Raw genomic sequence first — 27,119 nt, 5'->3', positions numbered from 1 at the left:
GGTACAGTTTTCTTCAAAATATTGTTACTTGGAATATTCTGTCCTGGGAAGGCCTCGCTGAAATACTTTGCTCATTGTTTGCTTAATATAACACACCTGGGATTTTATTTATTTGTTTTAGCAAACTAGAATGAATGATTTGCACTGCCTGAATTTAGACACTTGGACTTGGTCTGGAAGGTACGTTTCTCTCTATAACACTTAAAATTGAATGTAGCAGATTGAAACATATTGTTAAGTAGTTCCAGTGCTAATTTTGTAGCTTTTCAAAGAGGAGAATGGGAGTTTGGGGACTATTTTAACAGCTGTTATGTTGTGATTTCAATTTAATTTAATTTGGTGGTGGTTACTAAGCTTTTTCTGTTCTGCACCAAAGCGTTGATGATGTTATTTTAAGCGCAGCATGTAGTGATTTAACATCCTCATTTTCAAGACGGGTACATTTATCCATATGGAATTTTAGTTTTGATGTCGTTTTGAATACTGCTTTTACTATCTATATTTGGCTCATTATGGTTGCAGATTGGGGACGGATCTTCCCCCCCCTTCAGGATAAGCATCTTAACCATATTTTTTAAAAACAAGTAAAGGCATGACCTAAATATTTCAATTTTAAACTAAATCAGATATTAGTATACTCCCTAAGATTTCTTTGCATATAGGATTTATGGTGGTGCCTACTACATGTGTAGAATTAGTGGCTATATCGTTAGTTGATAGACGAACCAGGAAATAAACAGTAACTGATGGGTGATAACCACTGTTCTGTTCCTATTCCCAAGGTAACCTAATAGTAATTTCATAAAAGACCATGAAATACACCTCTCTGGAGTATGTTTCAGTACTGATCCTTCTTCAGGGCCTTATGTGCCCGTGATGGGCGTCTTTACTCACTCGTGCCTGCTGATCTGATCCTGCCCCAAGTGTGTTCCTCTGCCTTCTGAGCCGAGAGCGAAGCGAGGGAGTGGATGCAATCCTCCATCCATTCCTTCTTGTTGTTGATGGCAGCGGGACAAAAGTCCCACAGTGTCCTTTAAAAAAAAAAAATTGTCCTTGAAGATTTCTTTAATTAGCACTTACAACTAACTAATCAGTTTCATTCTCCTTTTTCTTTGATAGTTCTTTTAAAATTAACAATGTTCTACCTAAATGACAGCATTGTCCCTCTTAGACTTTGCCTCTGAGTGGGATTGATTATTCAGATTATTGCTCTAGCTGCTTACTTTCTGTTGTTGTTGTTGTTATTGCATGAGCAGTTGCTGTTTGGCTTGCTTTTTATTGCTTTAAAAAAGGAAACCTGTGACAGTTGAGTAGCAAGTCAATGCGAGGAATTTCAAGCCCTGAAGGAGGGATGTCAGTGTCAAAGTTCTGTCTTAAGTCCTCATCAGCCAGTGTTCCCTTTTGTTTGGCATTTGAAAGCTGACATTGAAGGTTTTTAAAAGTGTTTTCTGTTCTTGACCCAAATACAACAGACTGATTTTACATACATACACTTAGACTAAGGATGGTAATGCTAAATGCAGCCGTTCCTAAAAACTGCAGATTGTTCCAATACTCAATTATTTCTATATTGTGATCCACAAATAGCTCACAAGACTTACCCATAATTCAGTGTAGACTCTGATCATTATAAATGTAGGAGCCTACTATCCAGCCATTCTCTAGCACCTCTGCACAGAGTCTTTGAGAGGCTAAAAAAAGATTTAAGAGAGGCTAAAAAAAGATTTAAGAGAGGCTAAAAAAAGATTTAAGAGAGGCTAAAAAAAGATATTTAAGAGATTAGGGGGAAAAAAGGGTCTTTGCTGCTGTGGTTGCACCTCACAGGAGGTAAAGTGTTCATATTTGTTCATATCTAGAGGGGTGACTAATCAAAGGCTGGTCTTTTAGGAAGCTTCACAGGCCTGAGAGCTGTTCTTCTCTTACTAAAGTGACTGATCTTAGGGAAACCTGAGAAATATAATTCAGACTATCACAGATGGCAAAATTTAGATTAGCCATTGTCAGCTGGAAATCATGGGGGGAAAAAAGGGTACTCTCGCAGGGCTAGATGATGTTTTTGCCAAATAATTTGTCTGTGGCTATTAAATATCTACCACAGTAAAATCATCTTGTATTACCAGACCACCTGTCAGCATGCACAAGCATACAATACCTCTTTGTGCGATTTCATCTCCTAATTACAGAAGGAGCAAAACTCAGTGTATCTTTCAGGACAATATCAAATTAGTATTTACATTTTGACTCCAATTTACAGTCTGTCTTCGCACAAATTGTTTGGAAAACTATTTCTGGCTTCACACTTCCTTTCATAAAATCAATATTTGTGGCTGTATTAGAAATTGGGCATTTGTAGGGATCATCTCCAATATAAAGGACTTGGTCCCAAAGTCCCATGATTCCACACACAAACATTGTAAAGTAAGACAGATAAACAGGCCAGGTTTTATTTCTCTCCTTTTTTTATGTCTGAAATTTATATAGCAAAGAAATGCTTGCTGAGACCAACAAAGTTACATATTAAGAGTGCGAAGTAAAGAGAAATCACTCTGTATCCTTTGAGTACCAGCAATAGTTTTGAATAGTTTTAATCAGACAATCCATTTCCAGCTGAAAACTGCCTCTAAAAAGCCCAAGTATAACCCATTCCAGTATTTTACAGGTGGGGAAATTCCTTCAGACTTGTTTGCTGTCAGGGTGACTGTTTTCTCCTCTAGGTGTTTCTTGCAAGGAACCTTTTCTTTCTTATGCTATAGCTTCAAATTCCTTTCTACTGAGATTTCTGATCCAATGATGAATTAAAAATTGGGCAGGATACAACCTTTCAGATGTAGATAACAGAATTCTCAGCCATTCTGCAGCTGCAGAGAGATTGTCTTTGATTGCCATGTGAATTATCACCAAACGAGACTCAAGGATTTAACACAGATTAAAAAGTTCGCTGTCTGAATGCTGCTGACTGAGGCAAGTTGACTGCAGGTGTTTGAAGTTCTTCTGTAAAGTACAGGTCTCCCAGCAAGGACTTGGTTTGTACAGTCCTATATTCAAATTCATTTATTGGCCATCCTCTCCTAAAAGAAACATTCCAAATGCAATGATGATTTTATTTAAAGCCCCATGACTTCTTACTAACCAGTCTTGTCAAGTATTTTTTCTTACTCAACTCTATGCAGGTTTGTTAAGGAATTGTGTAATACTAACCTATTAATCCAGGAATATATTCCAGCATGAGATTGCAATATTTATTTTAGTTGCCACTACCCAGAAGTTACCTTGCCTTCCCAGAGCACCACCAACCTGTTATTCCAAACGTTCAATATTACGTTATTTCTGTTACTGTGATAATTTTTTGCATCAGTAGAGTGAAAGATTGAAATGTTATCACCCATCAGTATCTGGCATATATTTTTTCTAAACATCAAAGCCTGTTGTATCTCAGCACAGTCTGCCCCTTTGCCAATTTTAGAAGCATCTTATACAAGAGTTGTGCAAAGCAGGCACTCCAACATTGTGACTTGGCTTCAACTTCAGTGCCAAATTTAGTAGGACAGTTTTGCAATCACTGTTTAATTAGCTATGATTCTTCAGTCTTTGCTTCCAGATGGAGAACTGCTTAGCAGTCACCAGTAGTGAAATTCCTCTAACTGAACTGCAGATGCCTCTATTACTCACCCTAGCCTTCCTCTGTGCTCAGTTAAGAGAAACAGGCACTTCTTGGGCACGAGCCAACTGCTGCTAAGGTAGACACCTAAAATAAATCACAAGTTGTGCTTTTCCAGGGACCTGTTTCTCTTCATTGATTACAAAGGAAATAGAGATGACCGTCTGCACTGTTCATACTGTAGATGAGCACACATCTGTGTATGTTGCACTCACTTCAGCAAAGCGGAGGAAAAAGAAACTGTGGTTTTGAGATATAGTCTACCTGGATTGAGCATTCCTTTCTGCTCTGAACAGTCTCTGATTAAGATTCTGACCCTGCAAGAGAGCTTACAGGTGTTTGCACCTGCTTTTTCCATCATCTCTCCAAAATAAGGACATACTGCCGATGCGGTGGCCTAAATTCTTTGTGTCTAACTTTAGGTGTTTCACAACAGGAGTTGCCTCTTTGCTTAGTATCAAGATAGCAGGTGGGCTGATGCCCTCTGGAGGCCTTTACTCCTCCCTGCTGACTCTGTTGGGATCCTCCTCAGATGACTACACCTAAGTGCCTAAACTAAGATGTGGTGAATTCAGGCCACCCACTATAGGGAATCCCTTATGTTCAGGTTCTTTACTGTTCCGAGTCTCATCTCAAGCATATTGAACTGTGCAGCTAAAATGAAATCGGTAGCAAATCTGTATTTTTGTAACATGAACAGATTTTTGGAATAATAAACCTACATCTGTTTTGTACTTAGGAATTCCACTTTTTACTAAAACTTATAAAGTTTGGGTGACCCACCATTGTGTTAAATGGCACCGCGGTTGAAGAGGTAGTAGCTTTTGGGTAAAAGCTAAAGCCACAATCCTTGTATCGTTTGCGATCGTTAATTTTTAGGAGTGGAGAGACTGTAGCCCCTCAGGATTCATTAAATTTTATCTCAGATAACTGAGCCTGTTTACCTACGTGTCCTGTGCAGTTTATTTGAATATATAGTCCTTTCTTTGCTGTCCTAAGTGCCTTTAGTTGTACATTAAGTAGTGGCTTCAGTGATCTTAAGAAAACAAGCAAAATAACAGTCAGTGCTTTTGTCCTTATGTTTGATATTTACATAACTGGTTGTTCAGAGAACAGTTACTACAAGAAATTATTTCGTTTAGATTTGAACACCACTCTTCTCGAGAGTAAATTCAGATTGCATAAGTGCAGCTTTTTCACTGGGAAAATATCCAGGCTTGTTCTAGGACAAACTAAATTAACTATTACATTTTCTGGCAGGTTAATTTTCAACATTCTTTGAAAATTTGTTTTTGTTTATTTGTTTCACCAAGAATTAATATCAGTGGAGAGAAACCAAAAGATCGATCCTGGCACACGTTGACTCCGATAGGAGATGACAGACTTTTTCTTTTTGGTGGACTAAGTTCTGATAATGTTCCTTTAAGTAAGTAATTTAGAGATTGTAATTCTGTTGTACACTTTAGTACTCACCTCGTGTAGTGTGCACATCTGTTGTTTTTCTCAAACTAGTTAGACCTAAATCTTGTTACAGAATTTTCATGGTGCTTGAGCATTTCTCTAGCTATCTCATCATTTTTATAGAAATATAGGAGCACATTGTGTAGTACAGTGAGAACATATAATAATAAATCTTTCATCAAATGATCATCTAAGAAAATAAAGGCAAAAGTCTGATGTATTTTGATATGAACAAGAGGTAACTTGATATCAATAGCAATTGCAGGAAGAAGATGCAAATAATAATGTCAACATAATATAGATTTTGAGATGAATAACAAATCACAGCTACAAAATGTAAAGTAGGAAGTAGGACAGTCGTATACTGAGTTCCTTTTCTAGAAAAGGCAACTTCTTTTCATGAAAAAATGTGAAATTAGTGAAAATAGTTTTGGGAGGGGGCAATTTTCTCAATATATCCAACAGAAAAAAGGGAAGTGTGTTTTAATTCCAGATTTCAACACAGTGAGCTTTTTGTGGTTGAACCATTAAGTTAACTTGCATCTTTTCAGTTTTTGTAATTTAATGTAGTGTTGATGTTACTGTTATCTTAATATAATCTGCTCTTAGAACACAGAGTTTTTTGTATAAATAAAAAAGGTAATACTTTGTCCGGAGAAAAAGTACTAATGTATGTTCTTATATCATAGGTGATGGCTGGATCCACAGCATTACAACAAATGGATGGAAACAACTTACCCATTTGCCTAAGAGTAGGCCTAGGTATACAAAAATAGATGATGTTTGCTGAAATTTAGGCATTTTAAAAAATTAAGGAAATTTAAATTATTGAAGAGTATTTTTAAACTACATTGTAAAGAGTATTTTTGAAAAATAATGCAGTATGATTGAAGAGTTTGCTTTACTAACTTCTGTTCCTTCATACCTGATAACAGCATTATTACTTTCTATATTTGTTATAGTTGATGCTTACTTGCATTTAAAGATTTTTTGTGATGAAGGATCTGAGTGTCCAGCTAACCTGATGTTCTATAGCCAAAATATTTTTATATAAGACAATGTGTATCTCATAACTTTTGAGGAATTAGTAACCTATGAGAGTAATAAAAGTTGATGAACATTGATACATTATTGGAAACATGGAGGAGACAACCATGAAAATGCTGATGCACCTTTCAGGGTTCAGAAATATTACAGAATACCTTGTTTGTTTGGGTTTTTTCCCTGAGCAGAAGCAGTTAATTATGATTACAGTTTTGCAAAACTGAATTAGCACTAAACAGCACAGTAAATGACTGTGGAGTTTTGTTATTTCTAGGACTTAACTCCCAACCAAAAAGGACCTAGTTCTAGAATGGGTATTGCTCATACTGGCAACAATCCTGTCTCTTCCAAACTCTCTTCCCCTTCCCTCTCTAGTTTAAGACTGCAGAAAAAGATTCTTTCTGACAAAAGAAAGCAAGTTTCATGTTCTGAACTGGCAGCTGCCCCTGAAAACAGGTGCTTGCTGTATCAGAGCACAGACTTTTTTTTAACACAGTAATTGAAGTATGCTCTGTATTTATAATGTAAATACTATTGAATTGATTTGCTGTAGAATTCCTTCTACGCGTTCACCCAGGTACTCTCAGCAGAATTTTGTATCATTCTTTTAGCATAGTGTCCAATTCTAGTCTGGCATTTGCATGCTTCCTGCCTTATGTTCTGTTTTCTGTTACTGAAATATCTTTACCTCAGTTAATTTTCTTCCTGTTTTATCCCATTCTACAGTGTCTTTTAAATATAACAGCACTGTTAGACCAAATTTTCTGCTTTCTTGTATTTCAAACTCTTTCAAGCCCAAATAAACTTACACCTTAGCTTCATAGAATATTTTCTGTCTTTTTACCATCACTGAACGGGATACACGAAGGGACTGGCACTGCCTTAAGTAACAAAGCACATCATTAGCAGTCAAGGATCATACCTGTCTTTGTGTTCAGTTCTTTACATGGATGGTCTCATAAAAGTTAACTGCTGAAGTGGACTGCTTTGCCTTCTGTAATTATTTTTACTGGTGCATCATGAAAAAGGATCAGGAAGGGGCAGAATGTGCTTTTTCTACATGCAGCAGCCTCAGGAGCTGCAGCTCAGCCTTTACTCTGCAGTTAAGCTGGACTAACATCAGTGCCTCAGGTGGTGGTAGGGCTGGATATCAGGAACCTGTGACTCTTGAGCCCCAGGTGGGTTTCAGGCAATTCAAGGGCAGATCCCATCCTGGGGGGATCCCAGACTACAAAGCGCAACTGTCACTGGGCTGCGCTGGCAGAGAGGCTGTTGAACCACCTTCCGTGCCTCAGCGGAAGTGCCAAAGAGGGTTGACATTGCCAAATTTGCTGGGCACTGCACTGCACATGCAGCCCAGAGCCTCTGGGTCACGTGCTGACAAGAGGCTCGGAGCTCCCTCCAGTCCAAACATGTCCTACAGTTCTCCACCATCTGAAGATTTCAGTATGCAGTTTGTAGGCTGAGGGCAGTTGCCTTTCATTGACCTAATTCTTCACTGAAATAAAGGACCTTGCCCCCCCCACCCCCTTTTTATTTTAAAGAAAAAAGATACTTCAGTAGTTTTTTTCCGTAACTCCTGGAAACATGGATAAAAGGAGCCATACCAAAAGCCTGTCTATATATTGAACTAGTCTGAATGTGAAGTACTTGTACCATAATTGTACCCCTGTTCTTAGACAGGATTACTGCAGGATCTCTGCAGCTGAAAAAGGTTTAAGTCAGTCCTGTTGCTCCTTTGACTTTACAGCAGGACTTAAAATGCACTGGCAATAATATATATGTATACTTCTTTTATATATTTCTGTTATTTTATAATAATCCATGGTATATCACACATGCGTTTGTGTATTTTCCTGATGCTTCTGCCAAATTGATTCCCTCCTTAAATTCTGTGAAGAATGATTTCCTTCAGCCTTCATTTTTCATAATTTCTAAAAAATTGTCTTCCAGGTTACAGAGCTGTGATTCTGTATGGGTAGAAAATATTTTTCTTCCTTCTGTCCATCAGTTGTACTTCAGCTAACATTTTCATGCCAGGTTAAAATACAGAACAAATTGTCTATTTAACGTATAGATGCCCAGTGTTTTCATTACAATGTAATTCTGTTATTCTAGTTAGAATAATTTAAATAACATGCTTTATTAGAATGTTTAGGTGATAAGTTAGAGCAGCTGTGAGAGGACATAAACTCAGTCTGTAGAAAAAGCATCAGGTTGCGAGCTAGGATGCCAACAAAGTCAAGGCAGGAAAGGCTTCCCAGTGTTCTTCGATGATGAAGTCCAGGCCAGAGTTTTCCTAATGCAGATAAGGCAGAGACAGATCTATCTACAGGTATGAGGAAGAGAAAAGGTGGGATACAGTTTAGCCTAAGGAGAATGGTGAATAATTACTGATATGAATGGAGTAAGAAAGTGAGAACGTTGACTTCTGCATGAAAGTTCTAGTGGTACATACTATTTTGTTAAGTGGACAAAGGGCCAGAGCTCTGTGGGGATAATCATCTTGTGATACTTACTTCAGTGATGACACACCAGTAGAGAAATTAGATTTTGATAAAAAGTAAATCTAGCAACGTGCAGCTGCTGGAGTTGCAGAATCTTTGTTCAAGCAAGATTTTACAACTCAGGTTTTGGTTTGGTTTGGGTTTTTTTATATACCATGTGCTTTTATATGCACAAAATTTACTTGTGGGTGTGATATAATTGACACACAGAAAATGATCCCCAGGAATCTTGGGGGGAAGTGTAAAACGGAAACAGGATAACTTGTATTCTGAAGCTCTCATCCTAGTGTTCAGGGATAAGAGTCAGTACTGAAAACCCCACAGCCTTAAAGCCATTAAAATTTATTAATTACAGAAATAGTGGAAAAATTAAAAGGGGAAAAAAAAAAAGAAAAGAAAGCTGTTCTTGGTGAAAGCTTGTTTTGTATAGTTATTTTGTTTTCTAAAAATTTTCCAGTGTAACATTTTGTTGAAGTAGTGATAAATGAGACAAAGTATATATAACTGTACTTACATAACTGGAGTACAGAAGAGTCAAATAATGACAAAAATACATTGTTCTGTATGAAATGTAATCATTTGGCAAAACGATCAATCATGAGATGGATAGTCACGTTGCTCTCTCCTTTTCTATTGTTAAATGAGTAATATCGTATTTTAAGGTGGTATTTTTTACCTCTGAAGACTTTTGAAATAATGTCTTTGTCTTGGTTTCCTAAGAAGTAAGGGTTACATCACAGGGCTCTGTGCACGTTTGGCTGCCTCTGCTGCCCGTGTACATTTTGAATCAATTGACCCATTTCCATAATATTTGACAAAGAAGTAGGAAGTTCACAGAATCACAGAATCATCTCGGTTGGAAAGGACCTTAAAGATCATCTAGTCCAACTGTTAACCTAGCACTGACAAATCCCAACTCCACCAGATCCCTCAGCGCTGGGTCAACCCGACTCTTCAACCCCTCCAGGGATGGGGACTCCCCCCCTGCCCTGGGCAGCCCATTCCAACGCCCAACAACCCCTTCTGCAAAGAAATACTTCCTAAGAGCCAGTCTGACCCTGCCCTGGCGCAGCTTGAGGCCATTCCCTCTTGTCCTGGCGCTTGTTCCTTGGCTCAAGAGACTCATCCCCCCTCTCTGCACCCTCCTTTCAGGGAGTTGTAGAGGGCCATGAGGTCTCCCCTCAGCCTCCTCTTCTTCAGACTAAACCCCCCCAGTTCCCTCAGCCGCTCCCCATCAGACCTGTGCTCCAGACCCTGCACCAGCTTCGTTGCCCTTCTCTGGACACGCTCGAGTCATTCAGTGTCCTTTTTGTAGTGAGAGGCCCAAAACTGAACCCAGGAATCGAGGTGCGGCCTCACCAGTGCCAGAGATACAAAGTCCCAACATACTCTGTGCAATAAAGTGGCCAAACAGAAAAGAGAGACTCTCGTAATTGGTTGGCGCCGGTGAGCGCTCGGCGCTTATTCTCCGTTCTTCTGTAAGAACAGAAGCTCTGCCTCGAGACACAGGTTGATAAAGAACAGGCTTTATAGTTTCTGCAGCTCACAGAGCGACTTGTAAAATAAAATAAAATACTTCTTCTCGGTAAGTAGTGAGGCCAGTAAGACTTCAAGGCTGTGAGTGCATATGTAGTGGAATCACAGGATTGGAAAAGTGCCCTTTCCATTTTGTTTAAAAGGAACTTCTTATAGCAAAAGAGTCTTTTGACAAAAAACTTGAGTATGAAGAATGGAGGAGAGTCTCTGAGGAGAAGTTGTTAATACAGAAGTAAACTTACTGCTTCTCTGAAACCCTTAAAACACTTTGGGTTTAGATTTGTTTTGCTGATAACACATGACTGTTGCTTGTTGCTACTTGGTCACTAATTCTATTTATAATTTTGTTTCTAGATTGTGGCATACAGCCTGCCTTGGAAAAGAAGGAGAAGTGATGGTGTTTGGTGGAAGCAAAGATGACTTGCATTTCATGGACATAGTCAGTAAACTGAATAATGAAACCCTATCACTATGATAATTAAAAATTGATGTAAAATAAAGTTAATACAGTTGGTGATATTATTGGGTTCATTCATATCATATGGTGGGTCGAGATGTGACCTTAGGTGTTCTTGGAAAGTAATTTAGGAGGGGTTTTTCCTGCCCTTGTTAGGCTTATTAAAAGGAATTTGTTATTCAGATTCTTTATAAATAATTATTTTAGGTATTTCAGTTTTAAATTATGCATGTGGTAATAAATGTTAATCTAGAAAATAGCAATATTTCTGAGATAGGCTGTTTGTCATTTTAATGTGTTTTTTTTTTTCTGTCGATCAGGGTCACTGCAGTGACTTGTTGATATTTCAGACTCAACCTTATTCACTCCTCAGGTGAGTTGAGGTTGTTGGCACAGTCTAGTGTAAATCGTTATGGCACTCTGCTTTTACACGCGGGTTTTAACCACGGACGCCTACGTAGGCTGGTAAAATATAAAATTACCTCCTCAGTAAATATTTGAAACATGCAACTTACGGCAATCCACAGCAGTTAAACACTGGAGGTGTTTAGTACTCTCTGCTGCACATGCAAGCACAATGTATGTAATGAACATCGCGAGCTTTTATTCGATGTCACTTCTTTGGTTATAGACTGTTTGCTTAAATCTTTCTTTTTTTTCTTTTTTCCTTTTTCAGGTTGTGTCTTGATTGCATTGGTAAAAACGCAACTCTCTTAAAGAATCAAATACCATGCTTGCCATCGAAGCTTTTGCAGCAAGTGCTGAAAAAGATAACCTTTTGGGCTGCAGTTAGCCACCGGCAAGAGAAAAAAGCTGAAACTGAAAGACAAAGTCAACTAAATACCACATGAACAATGGCAACAAAACTGTTGAACACTTTGGTTTATTTAGGGTGTACAGCAAAGTCTTTTGTTAGTGAACTTTACTAATGCTACAGAACAACTGTATGTTAAGCTGAGTTTCTAAGTGAAGTTTGAGAACAAAGAAATCCTTTTTATGGAAGTCTCTTTTTGTTTGCTGCATTATAGGAAACTGATAAAACTTCATTTGTATATATTGTTAACTTCTGCTGTTGTAGTCTTAACGAGACAGTCCATACAACTTGTTCTTTTTGAAGGTGACAGATGTTAGAAAATGTTTCCACTTGGATAAAATACGGCTTAAGCCTAAAATCTTACTACAGCCTTACTACATCAGCCTTTCTGAAAAGATAAAATGAGTTCAACACAGTATCTTTGGAAGATTCACACTTGTTCAGTCTTAAAAAGGTAACTAGTTCGCTAACACCACTGAATCTTATTGTTTGAATCCCTCATCTAGTCAAATGATGGAGCCAGAGCTCTCACCCGAGTAGAAAAATCAATAAAAATCAGTAAAGCTGCCCCTGGAACTTGGAGAACAAAGCTGCAACGAGCGGCTTCTATAGGAAAGCTTACATGCAGTTCATGATATGGTTTTACTATGTTTCTGTAATCAATGAGTCCTTTTTGAAATAGGTTGTATATTGTATTTTGGATGTGTAAAGTTTATATTTAATTCTTGTTTAAAAAAAATTGCTTATTTATTGTTTAAAAAGAGCCTATGTAGTACTCGCTATTTTTCTGTTTCCAATATTTAGTTAACAGGAGCACAGTCATTAAAATTTTATAGAGAGTTGAAGCAAGACCCCTTTTGGCTAATGTTTTGACATTTTTAAAATGGGAGAGAAGTTTTTGGAGCGAAGTTGGTACCATAAAGGCAAGCTTTGTGACTGGGTATTGTAGCAGAGCCGTAACTTTAGAATGGTTAAGTATTTAGTATTAATATTAATATAGATTAGTGGCTTTTTTTTAGCGGAGAGATGCCACCACCTCTCCCGCTTAACAGGGTTTTTTTTTCTGGACAAAGAACCACCCCCCCTCCAGGCCGGGTTTTCCTCTGTGGGGCGGGAGCTCGGCGGCGGGGCGGGACGGCGCATGCGCGCGCTGCCGGAAGCGGCGGCCCGCGGCGGATGTTGACGCTGCGCGGCCGCTGAGGTGAGAGGAGGAGGAGGAGGAGGGAGGAAGGGGCGGCAGCGCCGTCCGCCCCACAGACACCCCCCCCGCCGCGGTAGGACCCAGGCCCCGGGGGTGAGGGGGGGCTGTGGAGAGCGGCTCTGAGGGGCGCGAGGCGGGGGGGGGGGGGGGGGATGGCGCTGAGGCCGGAGCTGTGAGGGGGCTGCGCGGCGCGGGGAGGGTCGGGCCATGGCGCATCGCTCAGCATTGCTCTGTCGGGTATGTCCCGCCAGGTCACACTGATCCGGACTGCCTCGGCGTTGAGGGGGGGACGGGACGGGACTGGCCAGTCGGGGTGTCGTGAGGGGTGCGGAGGGCTTGGGAATTGCAGAGACTTGTGAGAAGTGTTTCAGTACGGAGCTGGAGAATTGCTGAAGGGGGACAGAAGTTGTCCAGGGTGTTTAAAAAAAAAAAAAAAATTAAAGTTGTCCAGGGTCTTAAGTTGTCAAAAATAATTAAAGTTGTCCAGGGTGTTAGGTTGTTAAAAATAATTAAAGTTGTCCAGGGTCTTAGATTGTTAAAAGACTGCTGATCGTGGGGGAGAGGTCAGTAAAAATCTGGTTAACTTGAAGCAGACAGATTTTGTTGAGGTGTGGGTAAGGCTTTCTAATTTGAAGCGTCATTAAAGCTCAAAAATAAACTACCAAAGGGGGTGTAGTGCTTCCATCACTGAAGCGGTTCAAATTAAACGAAAATCTGTCAGGAGTGGCGTAGGTGTCGAGGATTTTGTGTGAGTGCAGGGTTTGATAGTCTCACTGAGGTCCTTTTTGCTTCTCTCGCTTTGCCTGGTTGCACAGAGCCATCACTTGGACTGCCCAGCTTCCCTGACCTTTCGATTCGTGTCTGAAAATCTTTGTGTGGGGACGGTTTCAACTCCCGAGCTGTAGGAAAACTTGAGAGCGGACGGGGACTTGGGAGTGGCTCGTAAGCGGAGGGTGACTTTGGCTTTTCGGGGGTCCCCCTTGCTCCGTTACAGGCTGAGGCAGAGCGTGCAGGCAGCTTCTAGGATGACCTGGCAGGGCTGATTTCAGCGTCTCCTCCTGGCTTAATTCCTCCCACAGTTGGGGCTTTGAATTACCAGTGTCAGCGTGTACCAAAGCCCTGCAGGGTGGCTGCTCCTACCCCTAAGCTGCACCGTGCTCAGGAGCCATAGGCTGAGCGCGCGTAGCTGTTGTCTTTCCCCTGAAACATCGCTGTGAAAGAAACAACAGTGTGTAGTTTCTCTTTTTTTTTTTTTTTTTAACCTCTGGTGGTTTCCCCTGATGGCTTTCAAAGCTCCATGCTGTGTGTTATTCTGTGCACGTAGCTCCGTATCGAGATGGCCGATGATAACGAAGACCTGCAGGCAGATGAGGAGCTCCCGGCTCCAGCTGAGGACAGCTTTGAGCAGCTGGAGAATGACAGCCCCGCGGAGCGCAGCGGGCACGTGGCAGTCACCGACGGACGCTGCATGTATGTCTGGGGAGGCTATAAGGTACGCTGCTCTCCTCGTTAGGTAACCCTTCTGCCACCCATGGTGCTGGTAATTACGTCCCATTAGTTTGGGAGTGACTCTAAAATTATCCCTCCCCCAGAAAAGAAAAGCTCCAGTTAACAGATATGACATTTAAGAGTTTCGAAATATTGAAATAAACCGTGTTAAATGCAGATCTTGGCAAACAAATAACTTTTGTGGGATGCGGGGTGGCGTTTGCCTCTGTCAACTCCCGTGTCTGTTGGAAGAGAAGGAAAGACTGTCCAATTTGACGTGCACACCGTGCGAAACGGTGCTTTTATTTACAGCGTTATCAGTGCAACTGCACGTTGCATGTTAATTAACGATCACGGGTTGGTTATTTATCACCCTGGGGTGTGCGTGTACTGCCAGCAGAACCAAGTCATTTTACATTTTGACAACATTCATGAAGATGAATTGTCAATGAACTCGGTAAATAAATCGGTAGCTCAAGACAAAGCTTTGGTGTATCGCTCTGGTGGTGTCATGTAGGGAGCAGGGGAATTAAAAAGGAAATTTTGGCTCATTTATGCACCCTAGTTATCCTGCTTAGGCTATGAAAAGGAGGTTTAACTTCCACTTACCCCAGTCTGGCTCTGCTGGGAGCTTGTCTGGTCCCCAGCGAAAGCTAAAAAAGGCAAATACCTGCTCTCTGAGGGCTGCTGTGCAGGTGAGAGGTAAAGGAGTGTGGCAGGCACCGCTCCTGCTGCTTTCTGTTGTGATTAGATCTCTGAGGGGGTGTAAACATTCACATGAGTCTGTAATTCAACACATCAAACATCTTTCTAATGTTGCTTTTTTCTTTTCTGACCTGTTCTGCAGAATGCCCAAGTTAGGGGATTTTATGACTTCTATCTGCCTAGAGATGAAATATGGATCTACAACATGGAAACTGGAAGATGGTACAGTAAATAATTAACTTAATTGTTGGTTGGCTTGGGGTGGGGGGAAGATAAAATCTTAAATTGGTATAGAAAGTGTGCTGAGGGTCTCTGAACAGAGAGAGAAATCCCTGATCTCTTTGTTCCCACCTATCAAGCTGCTGCATAAATGTGTAAAATATTTCCAAATTATTTTTTTTTCTGTGAAAACAACAAATATGTTTTTTTTTCTGTGAAAACAACAAATAAGTTTTCACAGGGTGAAGTAAGAGAGGCAGCTTGGACAGATCAGCCCGTCCAGGAGTGAGTGATCAACAGTGCGAAGTGTTTTGGGATGCCTGGTATAGGATATAGCACCTGAAAATTGTATTTGTACCGTTTTTGATTGTGGTGGTATGTTGGTGAGGGAGCCCGTATTGAGTTTTTGATGTATTGTCCTTTTTAAAGAGTTGGTTTTAAATTTTGATGCAGTCAGAGAAACGACTGTGTCATTTTAGATCACGGGGAGCCTGGAAGCTGGGCGAAATCTGCGTGCCTGATAGTGGGAGAAAAGGGAATCCAGCGCCGCGGTTCTGTCGCTAGCGGGGGCCTGGTGCTGCGAAGCCGAGTCCCCTCGGCGCTCTGCAGAAAGCGCTGCTTCAGCAGCGGTTCCCTGCGGCTCGGGAGAGCCTTCACCGTGGGCTGGAAGCTCAACTTTGTGGTTATAATGTTTACAAACATTAAAAATCCAGTAGCAAAATAGAAACCTTCAGTTTAGACAGGTGCATCCTCTTTGCCTGGGGATCTTTCTGGGGATTTTGAATGTGAAAGGCGTACCGAACTCCTGAACTGGGCAGACAGGATTCCTCCCCCTCAAAACATGTATTAATTAAATTGTTTTTTCCCCACCCCTCTCCGCCATACCAAGTTAGTGTTTTAAATTGTTAAACCTTCAAGAACTCATAACTGAATGGTCCACAGTGACTGATTGCAATTAAAAACGTACCGGTGGTGTTATAAAATTCCACGCCGGGTAAAATCGTTCTTGCTCATTTTTATCAGATAAAATATTTTAACCTGTGCTTCTAGGAAGAAGAGTAAAACAGAGGGAGATGTTCCACCTTCCATGTCAGGAAGTTGTGCCGTGTGTGTAGACAGAGTGGTGTACCTCTTCGGAGGACATCACGCACGTGGCAATACCAACAAGGTTAGTAATTCAAAGATAAACCCTTCCTCATAAATAAATTTCTCCTCATTTGCTTTTGTTCCCACTTTTTATAAACTAGAGGTTGCCTTTTCAGTTAATTAAAATCCATCCAAAACAAGAAAGGTATAACAACGAATCATGGGAACATTTTCTTCTGAATGACTGGACAGGTTGGATCTCGTTTCAGAGCTTAAATGTTAATAATGGAGGATGCTGAACAGTCACTGTGTCCTCCATGGCTTCTGCAGCGTAATATTTTCATCTACTGGCTGCAACTCTAGTTCGTGGAAGCAGATAACCAGCTTTCTCATCCTGTCAGCAGCTTCCCCAGATGTGAACTAATTCTTTTTGTGCTTGCCTAAGAGGTTTTGACTAACAACATACGGTGCTTACTGCTTGGATTATTTTTTTTTCCATGCAGGTGATTAGCTGGCTGACTTTTACCAGTTCAGTTCAATGTATTAATTCCTCTGCAACAGGTCAGATAACGTGACGTTTGTAAAACAGGTCAGCGTTCAGCTCTGCATCATTTCACATGGTGATTGCACCCTGGTAGCTTTACAGCACTGAAGAAACACTACGACCTGTTATTTGTTTAGGTTGCAGTTGCTCTTGTGCAATTCACCCTATAAATTGTATCACCTTGGTGCTTTTGAGTTTGCTTCTTTTCCAAGATGGGAATTTCCAGAGTTCGCTCAAATAATATCAGGAGGTGATTCATAACTGCTCTGTAGTTGTTTGAAACGTTATTCTTCTCCAGAGTCTCTGGTAATACCTTCTGATGTTCTGGAAGTGTGATTTAAATTAAATAGTTTTGGCCTCTCTCTTAAATATAAACTCAAAGTAGCTTGATGCAATGCTTGTAAATAGTCTCAAACAAAGTACTTTTATAAAATGTGACTTGCTTCCTTCCTGCCGTGGTATTCTTACTTTTCAGTTAGTTTATATATGTGTATCAGCTATTTCTCTCCATGTAGAATGATGTAACACGCAGGGACGGGATGATACCGTAAAAAAAACACTTTTTTTTTTTTTTTAACCAGATTTTTTTTATTGTAAGACAATTGCTACTTTGTACTCACCTTCATTGTATCCCATGGCAGCTTTTGGATGGTAAAACTCAATGTCCATTGTCCTGTTACTTTTTTTATAAAAAGTGTTTGGGGCTCGAGTCTGCAAAAAGATAAGGATCTTTGGATCCATATTTTGTTCCAAACGTTGTCAGTGCTCTGTGCAGCTAGGAAAAGAACTTTTAAAATTATTTCTATACTGATACATGCTAATTAAAAGTTAATATTTTAACATCAGTCAGACTTAAGCTTTAAGCTAACTGTGTGGGTAAAAAAAATCTTTTTATTTTCTACAGTTCTACATGTTAAATTCCAGATCCACGGACAAAGTGCTGCAGTGGGTCAGAGTAGAGTGTCAGGGGGTACCCCCTTCATCAAAGGACAAACTTGGCGTTTGGGTTTACAAAAACAAGTAAGGCTCCAGCAACGAAGTCAGCACAGCTAACCTTGCGCGTGTGTTTGCTTTTAATCACTCTTAGTCTTGTCATTGTTGTGTCTTTTTGTTTGAACAAGAGCTGCAGGAGGACTTCTTACCTGCTGCACGCCTGTGCTTCGGGAAGATCCTGGATTTCTTCCCCAGCCAGGCTTTTAAATCTGTTCCATCCTTTAACGGTTGATAAACGAAAAACCTCACTCCCGGTTTGGGGATATGTAAGCTGCAGAGTATCTGTGTGAGTCACAATCCAAAATGTAGCCTCGTCACAGGCAAATCTTCCAAAGCCACTGCATGGTGGTTACTTGTGTCAGCGTCATTCCTCCCGGCAACCATGTCAGGAATTATTCTTCACGGAATAATCCTGTGAAGGATTCACTGGTGTCACGCAAAAAGCAATCTTTTGGTCACATCTTGTGGGGCAGCTTGCCTTTCTGTGATAGTTGAAGAGCAGGAAGCCATTTTAATCTTTTAAATTGCGGCAGTGCACGTGTTTAATTTGGTGTGTTTTGTGCTGGTTGCACAAAATGAGGAACGTGCTGGAGGAACTGCTGCTGATTTAATGTGTCGGGGTAGTGTCCCAGAGATGCCAGAAGGCCTTTAGGTGCTGCCAGCCTTGGAGAAGAGAAGGAGGACAAGGAGAAGGTGTTGAAGCCAGATGAGCTGATGTGCAAAACATTGCTGTTGCCTTGTACCCTCCTCCCTGATTCAGTAGTGCGGTGCTGTGCGGTGAGATCCTCCTGGCACGGGAGGACTGACCAAGGAAAGAGCCTCTTGTGGGCAGGGAGTTTCCTGCTTCCTCCAGCTCACTGTATCCCAGCTGCATCCCAGCTGCTCAGGAGGCTGGGGATGGGGGTGAATTACCTCAGGGGAGGCTTTCGGTGCTCGTCCCGGAGCATCTACCCAGGGCTGGTTCCTCGGAGGGTTCCTGGCTTCTGGAGAACAGGACTCCAAAGTGCTCTGGCACAGGTCAGGGCTGACGTGGCCAGAGTTGTCCCCTCGCAAGGAGAAGCTGGAAAGGCTGATCCCTGCTGAGCAAGGCGCTCTCAGGACAGCTGGGCTGCATGTGGCCGGGGAGGGCTGAGGGGAAGATGAGGGGATGGTCAGGGGCCTCGAGTCCTTTGGTCACAGCTGGCAGGGTTACGGGTTCTGTGGTGTCACATCAGGGTGGGGGTTTCAGCTGTTCCTACAGAACCATACCTGGACAGCACAGGCATCCTCTGGTCCTGCCTGTGTCACCTCTGGCTCTACTGAGGCAGAGGAGAGCGGGGATGCTGTAAGCCCTTGTGTTTGAGCCATGTACGGTGGTTTTGGGGTAAAACAGTGCTGCTTTGTGCATTACATGGAGAGGAAGCTCACTGTTAACGGGATTTGCCATGTGATTTGCTGCAGAGGCTCGTGAAAGGCAGGAGAATTGCCCATGGTGCTAGTTTTCAGAGTCTTGATGTGGAGAGAACACTGATACTTGATGGGATCAGTTGAGATGTAAATCTGTGCAAGACTGGAGTTGTGGGTGTTTAGTTAGGTGGTGTAGGTTGTTTTCTGTTACTTCATAATTCAATAGGAATTTGTGGCAAAACGATGCCGTTAATTTCTAATAGGTACTGAAACCCAAACATAAAGGTAAATTACATTTTAAAAACCAAAAGAATGGCAAAACCAGACTGCTCATAGGTAACTTCTTCAGGCTTTGAAACAAAATGCAACAAAGGAAAATGTCTTCCTGCCCCAAAATGAAAAACTTCCCAGGCAGCTTCACTGCAGGCAGCGTGCCTCGGTCTGCTCCTGCCCCGCCAAGCACACGTGTCCGCAGTGCCCGAGGGGTAATGCTTTCCCTCTGCCTCCCACAGGAGCGTCTGTGAACGTTTTGGGCTTAGGAAAAACGGGCAGAGGGCTTGGAAAGGGCAGAGTCGGGAAGCGGCAGGAATAAAACCCCCGTAGCTGCAGAGTGGGAGCCCCGGCAGCGACGGCTGCAGCGCAGCGACCGGGCAGCAAGGCCTGGAAGCTTCACGTATTTGGAAGTGGAGCAAATCTTGGAAGCCTGAGGCTGGGAAACAGCCACAGAGGGATTTCGTGGGGGTGGTGGGGGCGATTGGGCAAGAAACGGGGCCCCACACCTGGAAAACCTGCAGTGTAGACATACTGGAAGTAAGGAAGCCAAAGGAGCTCCCCTGGTTTTCCTGTCTTCCATTTGAGCGCAGCCGTTACAGAACTTTTAATTTGTAGCAACATTTGTGATTGCATTTCTAATTGATCTGGATTTTGTTTCAGGCTAATATTTTTTGGAGGCTATGGTTATTTTCCTGAAGGGAAACAACGGGGAACTTTTGAATTTGATGAAACCTCTTTCTGGGTAAGTAAACCCAGAAGTAATTTCTATTTAAACTTTCATATTTAATTAGTGCATATTAAAACTCATTGCTTATTTAATATTTTTAAAGAATTCAGGTCTTCCTAGAGGGTGGAACGACCACGTGCATGTTCTGGACACTGAAACTTTCACTTGGAGCCAGCCTATAACTACGGTAATTATTAGCCTTACGTCAATTATTTGAAGTTACAGCTCTTAAGATCTGCGCGTGTTGTGTGCCACATCTCTTCTAGCGTCCTGTGAAAATAAGCGTGACTCTGCAAGGCCTGGCTTTGCTACTTTGTGTTGAGTTAGAAGAGGGTGCTGAGAAAATGGCCTCCCTGGGTAGCTGTGCGGGGTTAGTAGCAGCCTGTCCCCGCAGCGGTGGCTTTGGGCCGTTCATTTGCAGCGTGGAGCTGTCCTAACCTGTTACATCTCCCGTCCCAACCTGTTCTGTCTAGTCTGGATCTCCCTGGCATTATTTTAGAAGATGTGGTTAACTGTTTGCAAGCCAGAAGGACAGAAATTCACCCCAAATATATATTTCTTGCTTTCCTGGTCCACCCTGCAGTCTTGTTTATATGTCACCAGTCTTTAACCACCATGTCAGGTGCTCTGTGATCCTGCCTTCTTTGGGATATAAGCCAGTCCTAAATGCCAGGAGTTAGAAAAGATGGAAGAGCTCTCTGAAATCCCTAGTGCTGGCTGGCCAGAGGATGTGGGAAATGAGATGGGGCACTCCCCAAACGGACCGTGTGGGGCTGGTTGTGTGTCAGCAGTTCTTGGGGGCTGGTTGTGTGTCAGCAGTTCTTGCTATGTTTGTTTTCTCCATGGGGACAGATCTCAGGCCGCTCCTCTGGCTTCCCTCCTGGGACAGGCACTCTGATCCGACCAGGGGAGGGGACCTGGCCAGGAGCTGAAGCTTAGGGCTGGGTGACCAGGGCTCTCTTCCCTTCCAGCGTCCTTCCCTGCACCTTGCTCTCTGGCCAGCAAAGTGGGACTCTTAAATCCTCTCCTGTGCGCGGGCTCCGTGAGGCGTCCTTAGCTTGTGTTTGCTCTTGTGGTTGCTACAACTTAAAGAGAGGGATTTGAAACACTGCTGGTAGAACTAGCCTTGGAAACATCCCCTCAAACATCTCCTGAGGCCATTTAAACTGAATTTAAACCATTCGTTTCCCTACATCCTCTCTCCAAAAATGGGAAACTTGCCTTTTATTCTGATCTGTCCTTCTCCATCTTTTTTCCTGTTGACTTTCTCTCATGCCTCAGTGGTGTTGTGCTCGTGGGGAGCTCAGGAAAACAAAATGTGTGATTTCCTGTCATCCTGGCTGTAATGTAACCGTTCAGTATGTTTCACTTAAGTGCTGAATTGTGGCCAAAACAAAACGAAACACTCCGTAACTGCAAATACACACCATGTGAAGTGGCCCAGAAGTATTCAGGAACAGGCAAATGGAGTGATACTGCCACAGAATTGGAGGAAATGAAATTTGAGATAAGTAACTTGTTATTCAGATTACCAAAGACTTGCTTTGTCGTACTACATACAGACCTCAAATATTTCAGAAGTAACTCAGGAAAAATAGTGTTTAATGATTTATTATGTCATTGTCTCATTTACCATCTGAGGTTTTCTGTGTCTGACTGAACTCCCTTCTAAAGCAAAATTTATACCTTGACACTTAAAGAGGGAAAAAAAAAATTCCCGTTTTTAATGAGTTTTTTGATCATCCATTCAAAAAAGCGAGGTTTCTACACACAGAGTGACTTACTGGATGTTTTTTCACTCTCTGTTCCTTGTTGGCCTTAAATCTGACTTTAATTCAGCCTTTCATCTCCTCGGGTGATTGATTTGTGGAAGTGTGAGACCTTGCTTGCCTTGAGAGCCGTGTCCAGAGGAGCTGTCCCGGGTGAGGGGCCCGAGAGGAGCCCGGCCGCTGCCCGCCGTGTCCGCTCCGCGTGCCTGCGGGGCAGCTTCAGCCCAGCTCCTCTTCCCTTCGCCTGCTGCGGGTTTCTGGTCGAACGGCATTTTCTTTCTTTTGTTAATGGAATCAACTTACCTTCTTATTTCACATTTTCTAGGGTAAAACGCCGTCACCACGAGCAGCTCACGCCTGCGCTACCGTTGGGAACAGAGGCTACGTGTTTGGTGGCAGATACAGAGTAAGCCCAGCCCAGTTTAACGGTGTGTTCCTGAAACCCGAGCGGAGTATTTCAACCCTGGTCTGCTTTATTGTAGGAGTCCAGAATGAACGATCTTTACTATCTGAATCTGGATACGTGGGAGTGGAGTGAAATGTAGGTACTAAAACTTGAGTTCTTTTGTTTCCAGAGCAATGTGAAGATGCCAGTTTTAGTGTCTTTTAATCATTCTCGGGTAGATAAACTCAGGTAAAACTGATCCTCCAGATCAGCTGCTGACTCTTGCTGTCAGGTTTTTTTAAGTATCAATACGATTAAAATTCTTTTACTGTGTCTAAAAAAATTAAACTTGCTGTTGGGTCACGAGCTCTGCGCAGAATGAAGTTGCATCCTTCAAATACCTAAAAAATAATCAGAGCAGAAAAGAGCAGCAGTATCTTTTTGTAGCGCGTGTATAATTTATGGTGCTTTTATTGAACTACAGAATCACGCAAGGCATTTGTCCCGTCGGCCGATCGTGGCATTCCTTAACACCAATTTCCTCGGATCACCTCTTTCTCTTCGGAGGATTCACCACTGACAAGCAGCCATTGAGTAAGTCGCTCCAAACGGATTTCGTGTTGCTTTTGTGTTCTTGACCAGTTGTGCACAGAAACTTCAATTATTGCCTCGTCACCTTAAATTCTTGCTAAATTCCTTCCATGCACTCGTGAGCCAACTCCTTATGGAGCTAATTCCACGGAGCAGGAGTCACGGAGTGTGTTGAGACACTATTATTTATAGAAATTAAGCTGCTTTAAAAATGCATCATCTAATGCAAATTGCTGTTAGTAAGAGCTTTACAGTTCTCCATCCTGCCCTTTTGACTTCGCTCCTGTAAACCACTATTAAACACCTGTTTTCAAACAGGTGGCCCAATGTTTCATAAGGTTTTTCCTAAAATGCTTTATTTAAGCACGAAAAAGGACTGTGTTACACTGGAGCACATGTTTATTACAGCAAATGTGAAAGAACTAACGGAATACTGTTTGTATTTGGGGTTTTTGCTTGTTTTCAGGTGACGCTTGGATTTATTGCATCAGCAAGAACGAGTGGATACAGTTTGAGCATAACTACTCCGAAAAACCAAGGTATGGCAGACTCTTTCCTGGAAAGTTATTAAAAAAAAAAAAAGTGAGGAAGCATTTACTGGTGGCTGTCAAAAGAGAGGACACACGTTTCTTTTTACAGCACTCCTTTTTCTTCACGATACACTCCCGTGCTAGCCCCTACCCCCAAAGGGCTGGGGCATCAAACGCGCTCACAAAACGTGCGATGGACACAGCCCTGGGCTCAGGAAACAGCAGGAAACAGGGATTTTGGGTCTGATTTGGCTGCGGAGGGCCCCGAGCTGGGACTGCGGGAGCAAGAGTGAAGTGGAACCTGTGGGTTCTGGCTCTGGCAGCAGACAGGACGCGGGCGGGTGTTGCTCTTCCGAGCATCCTTGCCGGGGGCTAATCCTGTGCGTGTCCAGGATTATTTTTGTCTTCCTGCTGAGTAAATTAGATGATGACCTGCAGTTTGAAAGCATCCAAACTGCCGTGATGCACCTACATGGCATTGAAAACACTCGTGTCACACGAGTTACTGGGAGCTGTTGTGTTTGGGGGAGTGTTCTGGGCAAGGTAGAGTGAGGTACAGCAGCTTCCTTTGGCCCTGGGGATGAGGAGGGGTGTTTTTTCCTGGCGCAGTAACAAGGCTGAGCTGCTGCACTTCCCTCTTCAGAGCAGCAGGACAGAGCCGTGGCGGTGCTGAACACATGTGTGAGGCAGTTGTTTCCCCAAGTCTTGGGAGAGAACACAAAAATCCCACTCCATTCAGTCTTTCGACTCGAGAGGGATGTAAAAATAAAATCTGTGCAAGCAGCTCAGCTCTTTTCTTTCTCTGAACATAAAACTCTGGTTGAATCAGTCACACCTGCAGCGTACTGGTGGCTGTGTGAACCCGTGTGTGTTAACTTTAAACACAAATCCTAAACCTGCGTTCTTGGGCAGGGTGGTTTGGGTGCTTATTCTGTGATTTTGTGATTCTGGGGGTTTAATGCAGTGCTGACTTCTGTTTCTAGGTTGTGGCACACGGCTTGTGCAAGTGAAGAGGGAGAGGTGATCGTCTTCGGGGGCTGCGCCAACAACCTACTTGCCCATTCTAAAGCTGTGAGTTTATTTCGAGCTTTCCCTTCCCTCCCCGCCCGGCCCAGCCCTTCCTGCGGGAGCCGGGGTGTTTCACCACACCAGCCAGTGTGAAATGCCTGTAGTCAGCACGGGGACTGACAGAGGTGCATAAAGAAAGCCTGAAGGGGAAATGTTTGGTGCTTTTGTGGAAACCAGGTCATTAATCATTATTTAAACAAACTGTGAATTAATTAATTACTTACACAGAGACACACGCAGACACACACACGCAGACGCAGACACACGCAGACACACACCACACGCAGACACACACACACGCAGACACACACACGCGCAGACACACACGCGCAGACACACACGCAGACGCAGACACACACGCAGACGCAGACACACACGCAGACGCAGACACACACGCAGACGCAGACACACACGCAGACGCAGACACACACCACACGCAGACACACACCACACGCAGACACACACCACACGCAGACACACACACACGCAGACACACACACACACACGCAGACACACACACACGCAGACACACATGTGTTTCTCTTGGAGCCTGTTCTTATCTCCCACCTGCTTGTACAGCTTTGCCCGGTGCTTCTCCTGGGGGTGTTTTCAGGGAGCCCGTCCCAAAGTAATTTCATCACCGGGAGGCCTGGGGAGCAGAGCTTGAGCAGAGGGGCTCTTCAGCCAGGCCGGGGGGTGGCCCAGGGTCTGTAAAAACACCCCGTGGCTGGGGAGGGAGACTGGGAACAAGGGTGCCAGCACCATCCAGGGCCAGCAGCAATGGGCAAGCGGCAAACAGGAGTGGTACAACAGTTCTGTAATGCACCAGTGGCTGGGAGCTTTGTGTGCACTTAAGGAGCAGGCATAACCATTAAAAAAAAAAAAAAAAAAAAAAAAGCCCAGAACAACCCTGAGTGCTGAGCCCGATACAGTCCCTGTGTCCAAAGTCCCTCGGTGCAGATCCCCGAAGACTTGGACTCTGCCTGGTTTGGCTGCTGCCGTGATACGGTGAATCCACGTAACCAAAGCGCTTCTCTCTCCCTCCCAGGCTCACAGTAATGAAATACTTGTGTTTTCTCTACAACCGAGGTCTCTCGTAAGGTAAGGAAGCAAGACTCCACCATGAAACTGTCACGTCTCCATCTGAGACAAGTAATGCAGGGTTAGCGCCAGACTTGGTTTGTGTCCCTGAAATATTTGAAAACGTTTCAGCGCAGGGTTAGCGCCAGACCCGTTTATGTTCCTGAAATCTTTGAAAACATTTCTCCCTCTAAAGAATGCTGCAAGAACAGCAGCCAGTTCTGAGAGGATAGAGCAAGATTCCTTTCGTTCCGCACCGACAAGGGACAAGCCCTCACTAAATAGCCGTAAAGCCCGAGCTTACCTTGCAGCCCTCGGTGCTAACGGCAGCTGTTTCCCTCTCCCCAAGGCTCTGCCTGGAAGCAGTCATCTGCTTTAAGGAAATGCTGGCCAGTTCCTGGAATTGCCTCCCCAAGCACTTGCTGCACAGCGTCAACCAGCGCTTTGGAAGCAACAACACCTCGGGCTCCTGAGCCCATGGATGCGCAGGTCTAAGATGTAATAATTTTACCAAGCGTGGCAAACTTAAAACTTGTCTAAATTTATCTGTAGCGTGGTAGGTAGTTGCTTCTTGCCTATAAGTTGCATGTGAATGGCCTAGAGAGAACCTATTTTTGTGTAAAGATGTTTGCAATAAATGTATTTAATGCAAGTGGAGCTGTATGCTGTGCTTAAGCTAAAACTAGTTCTGGGTTTGTCCACCTTGAAGCAGGTGTGAGGGCCAGCCCTGAGCAAGACGAGGGGGTGTACATGTGTTGAAACACAGGTGGTGGAGTCCCTGCTCAAGGAGTTTAGGGGTTGTGCCTAGGCCGTGCCTAGGGGAGTGTTGCTTTAGTCTAGGCTGACGATTGCTGTGCAGGCTGAGCAGTCCTGGATTAGTCTAGAGCATTAGGAAACTGCTTGAAGTTTTGCCACAAATGCTTAAGGGCAGAGAAACGGGATTTGGAAATTGTACATTGTTGTAAACCTTCAGGTGTTAAGCACTGCTGCTCTCCGCTTGGTTGTAGTTTGGGGTTTGGTTTTTTTTTTGGAACTCTTTTACGTTGTGGAGCTTCAATTGTGACCCTTGAGGGAGCAGATATTCTGCCCTGAGCGGAACTGGAAAGTGCGTGGAGCTGGCTGTCAGCCACGGCAGCCCCCGGGACATGGAGGTGACGCTGCGACGGGCTGTGGAATGGGTCAGCCCCAGCAGGTGATGGGGGACAAGGCTGTGCCGCTCTGGGGAAGGGGGGAAATGATGTTTAAGCTGTCCTCAAAGAAAAAAAAAAAAAATTAAAAATGTTGACTTCTAGAATAAAATAACTCCTGGATTGTAATTCCTGCACCGGTTTCTTTTGTAAACTTTAGGTAGGGCTTGAGGAGTGCCAGAGCTGAGCTGGGGGCTTGGGGCTCTTGGGCAGGGGGGGGTGGGGGGGGGGCGGGTGTTATTGTGACCCTCAAGCCCCAGCTCTTCCTCCCGGCCTCTTCCTCACCTCCCCAGGGGTAACGGGGATGCGGAGGGACCTGGGGCTCCGCAGCGTGAGAACTGGGGCAAAATAAAATTCTACCTTTTCTCAAACGAAGCACTTTGCACTGAAACTGTCCTACTTCTAGTAGC

At 43.3% G+C, this 27,119-nt stretch overlaps 2 protein-coding genes across 5 annotated transcripts in view; both read left to right on the top strand.

The window, feature by feature from the left end:
• KLHDC1 (kelch domain containing 1) overlaps positions 1-12,322 on the top strand; it is a 31,080-nt gene extending 18,758 nt beyond the window's left edge. The window contains exons 8-13 of the mRNA XM_074821188.1: positions 122-180; positions 4,972-5,084; positions 5,809-5,881; positions 10,561-10,645; positions 10,984-11,036; positions 11,340-12,322. Coding sequence (XP_074677289.1) covers positions 122-180; positions 4,972-5,084; positions 5,809-5,881; positions 10,561-10,645; positions 10,984-11,036; positions 11,340-11,514 — 558 coding nt within the window. The 3' untranslated portion in view covers positions 11,515-12,322. The remainder of the gene's footprint in view (positions 1-121; positions 181-4,971; positions 5,085-5,808; positions 5,882-10,560; positions 10,646-10,983; positions 11,037-11,339) is intronic.
• Positions 12,323-12,614: 292 nt separating this feature from the next.
• On the top strand, positions 12,615-26,838 carry KLHDC2 (kelch domain containing 2). Of its 4 annotated transcripts, none has more exons than XM_074821186.1 (14): positions 12,615-12,678; positions 14,003-14,170; positions 15,014-15,093; positions 16,141-16,258; positions 17,625-17,740; positions 20,033-20,114; positions 20,203-20,286; positions 22,194-22,274; positions 22,351-22,409; positions 22,738-22,847; positions 23,311-23,383; positions 24,358-24,445; positions 25,491-25,543; positions 25,872-26,838. In XM_074821186.1, exons 2-14 carry the CDS (start codon positions 14,015-14,017, stop codon positions 25,993-25,995), a joined length of 1,224 nt encoding a protein of 407 aa, XP_074677287.1. In that variant the 5' UTR covers positions 12,615-12,678; positions 14,003-14,014; the 3' UTR covers positions 25,996-26,838. The 4 variants fall into 4 exon arrangements, with proteins under 4 accessions (XP_074677287.1, XP_074677285.1, XP_074677286.1 ...); XM_074821184.1 differs by having other exon boundaries at positions 12,638-12,751; XM_074821185.1 differs by having other exon boundaries at positions 12,642-12,771.
• Positions 26,839-27,119: the final 281 nt, after the last annotated feature.

Source organism: Strix aluco, chromosome 4 (genome assembly GCF_031877795.1).
Source record: "Strix aluco isolate bStrAlu1 chromosome 4, bStrAlu1.hap1, whole genome shotgun sequence".
Taxonomy (NCBI): domain Eukaryota; kingdom Metazoa; phylum Chordata; class Aves; order Strigiformes; family Strigidae; genus Strix; species Strix aluco.
The sequence above is the reverse complement of the archived record's forward strand: the minus strand, read 5'-3'. Positions and strand labels throughout refer to the sequence as shown.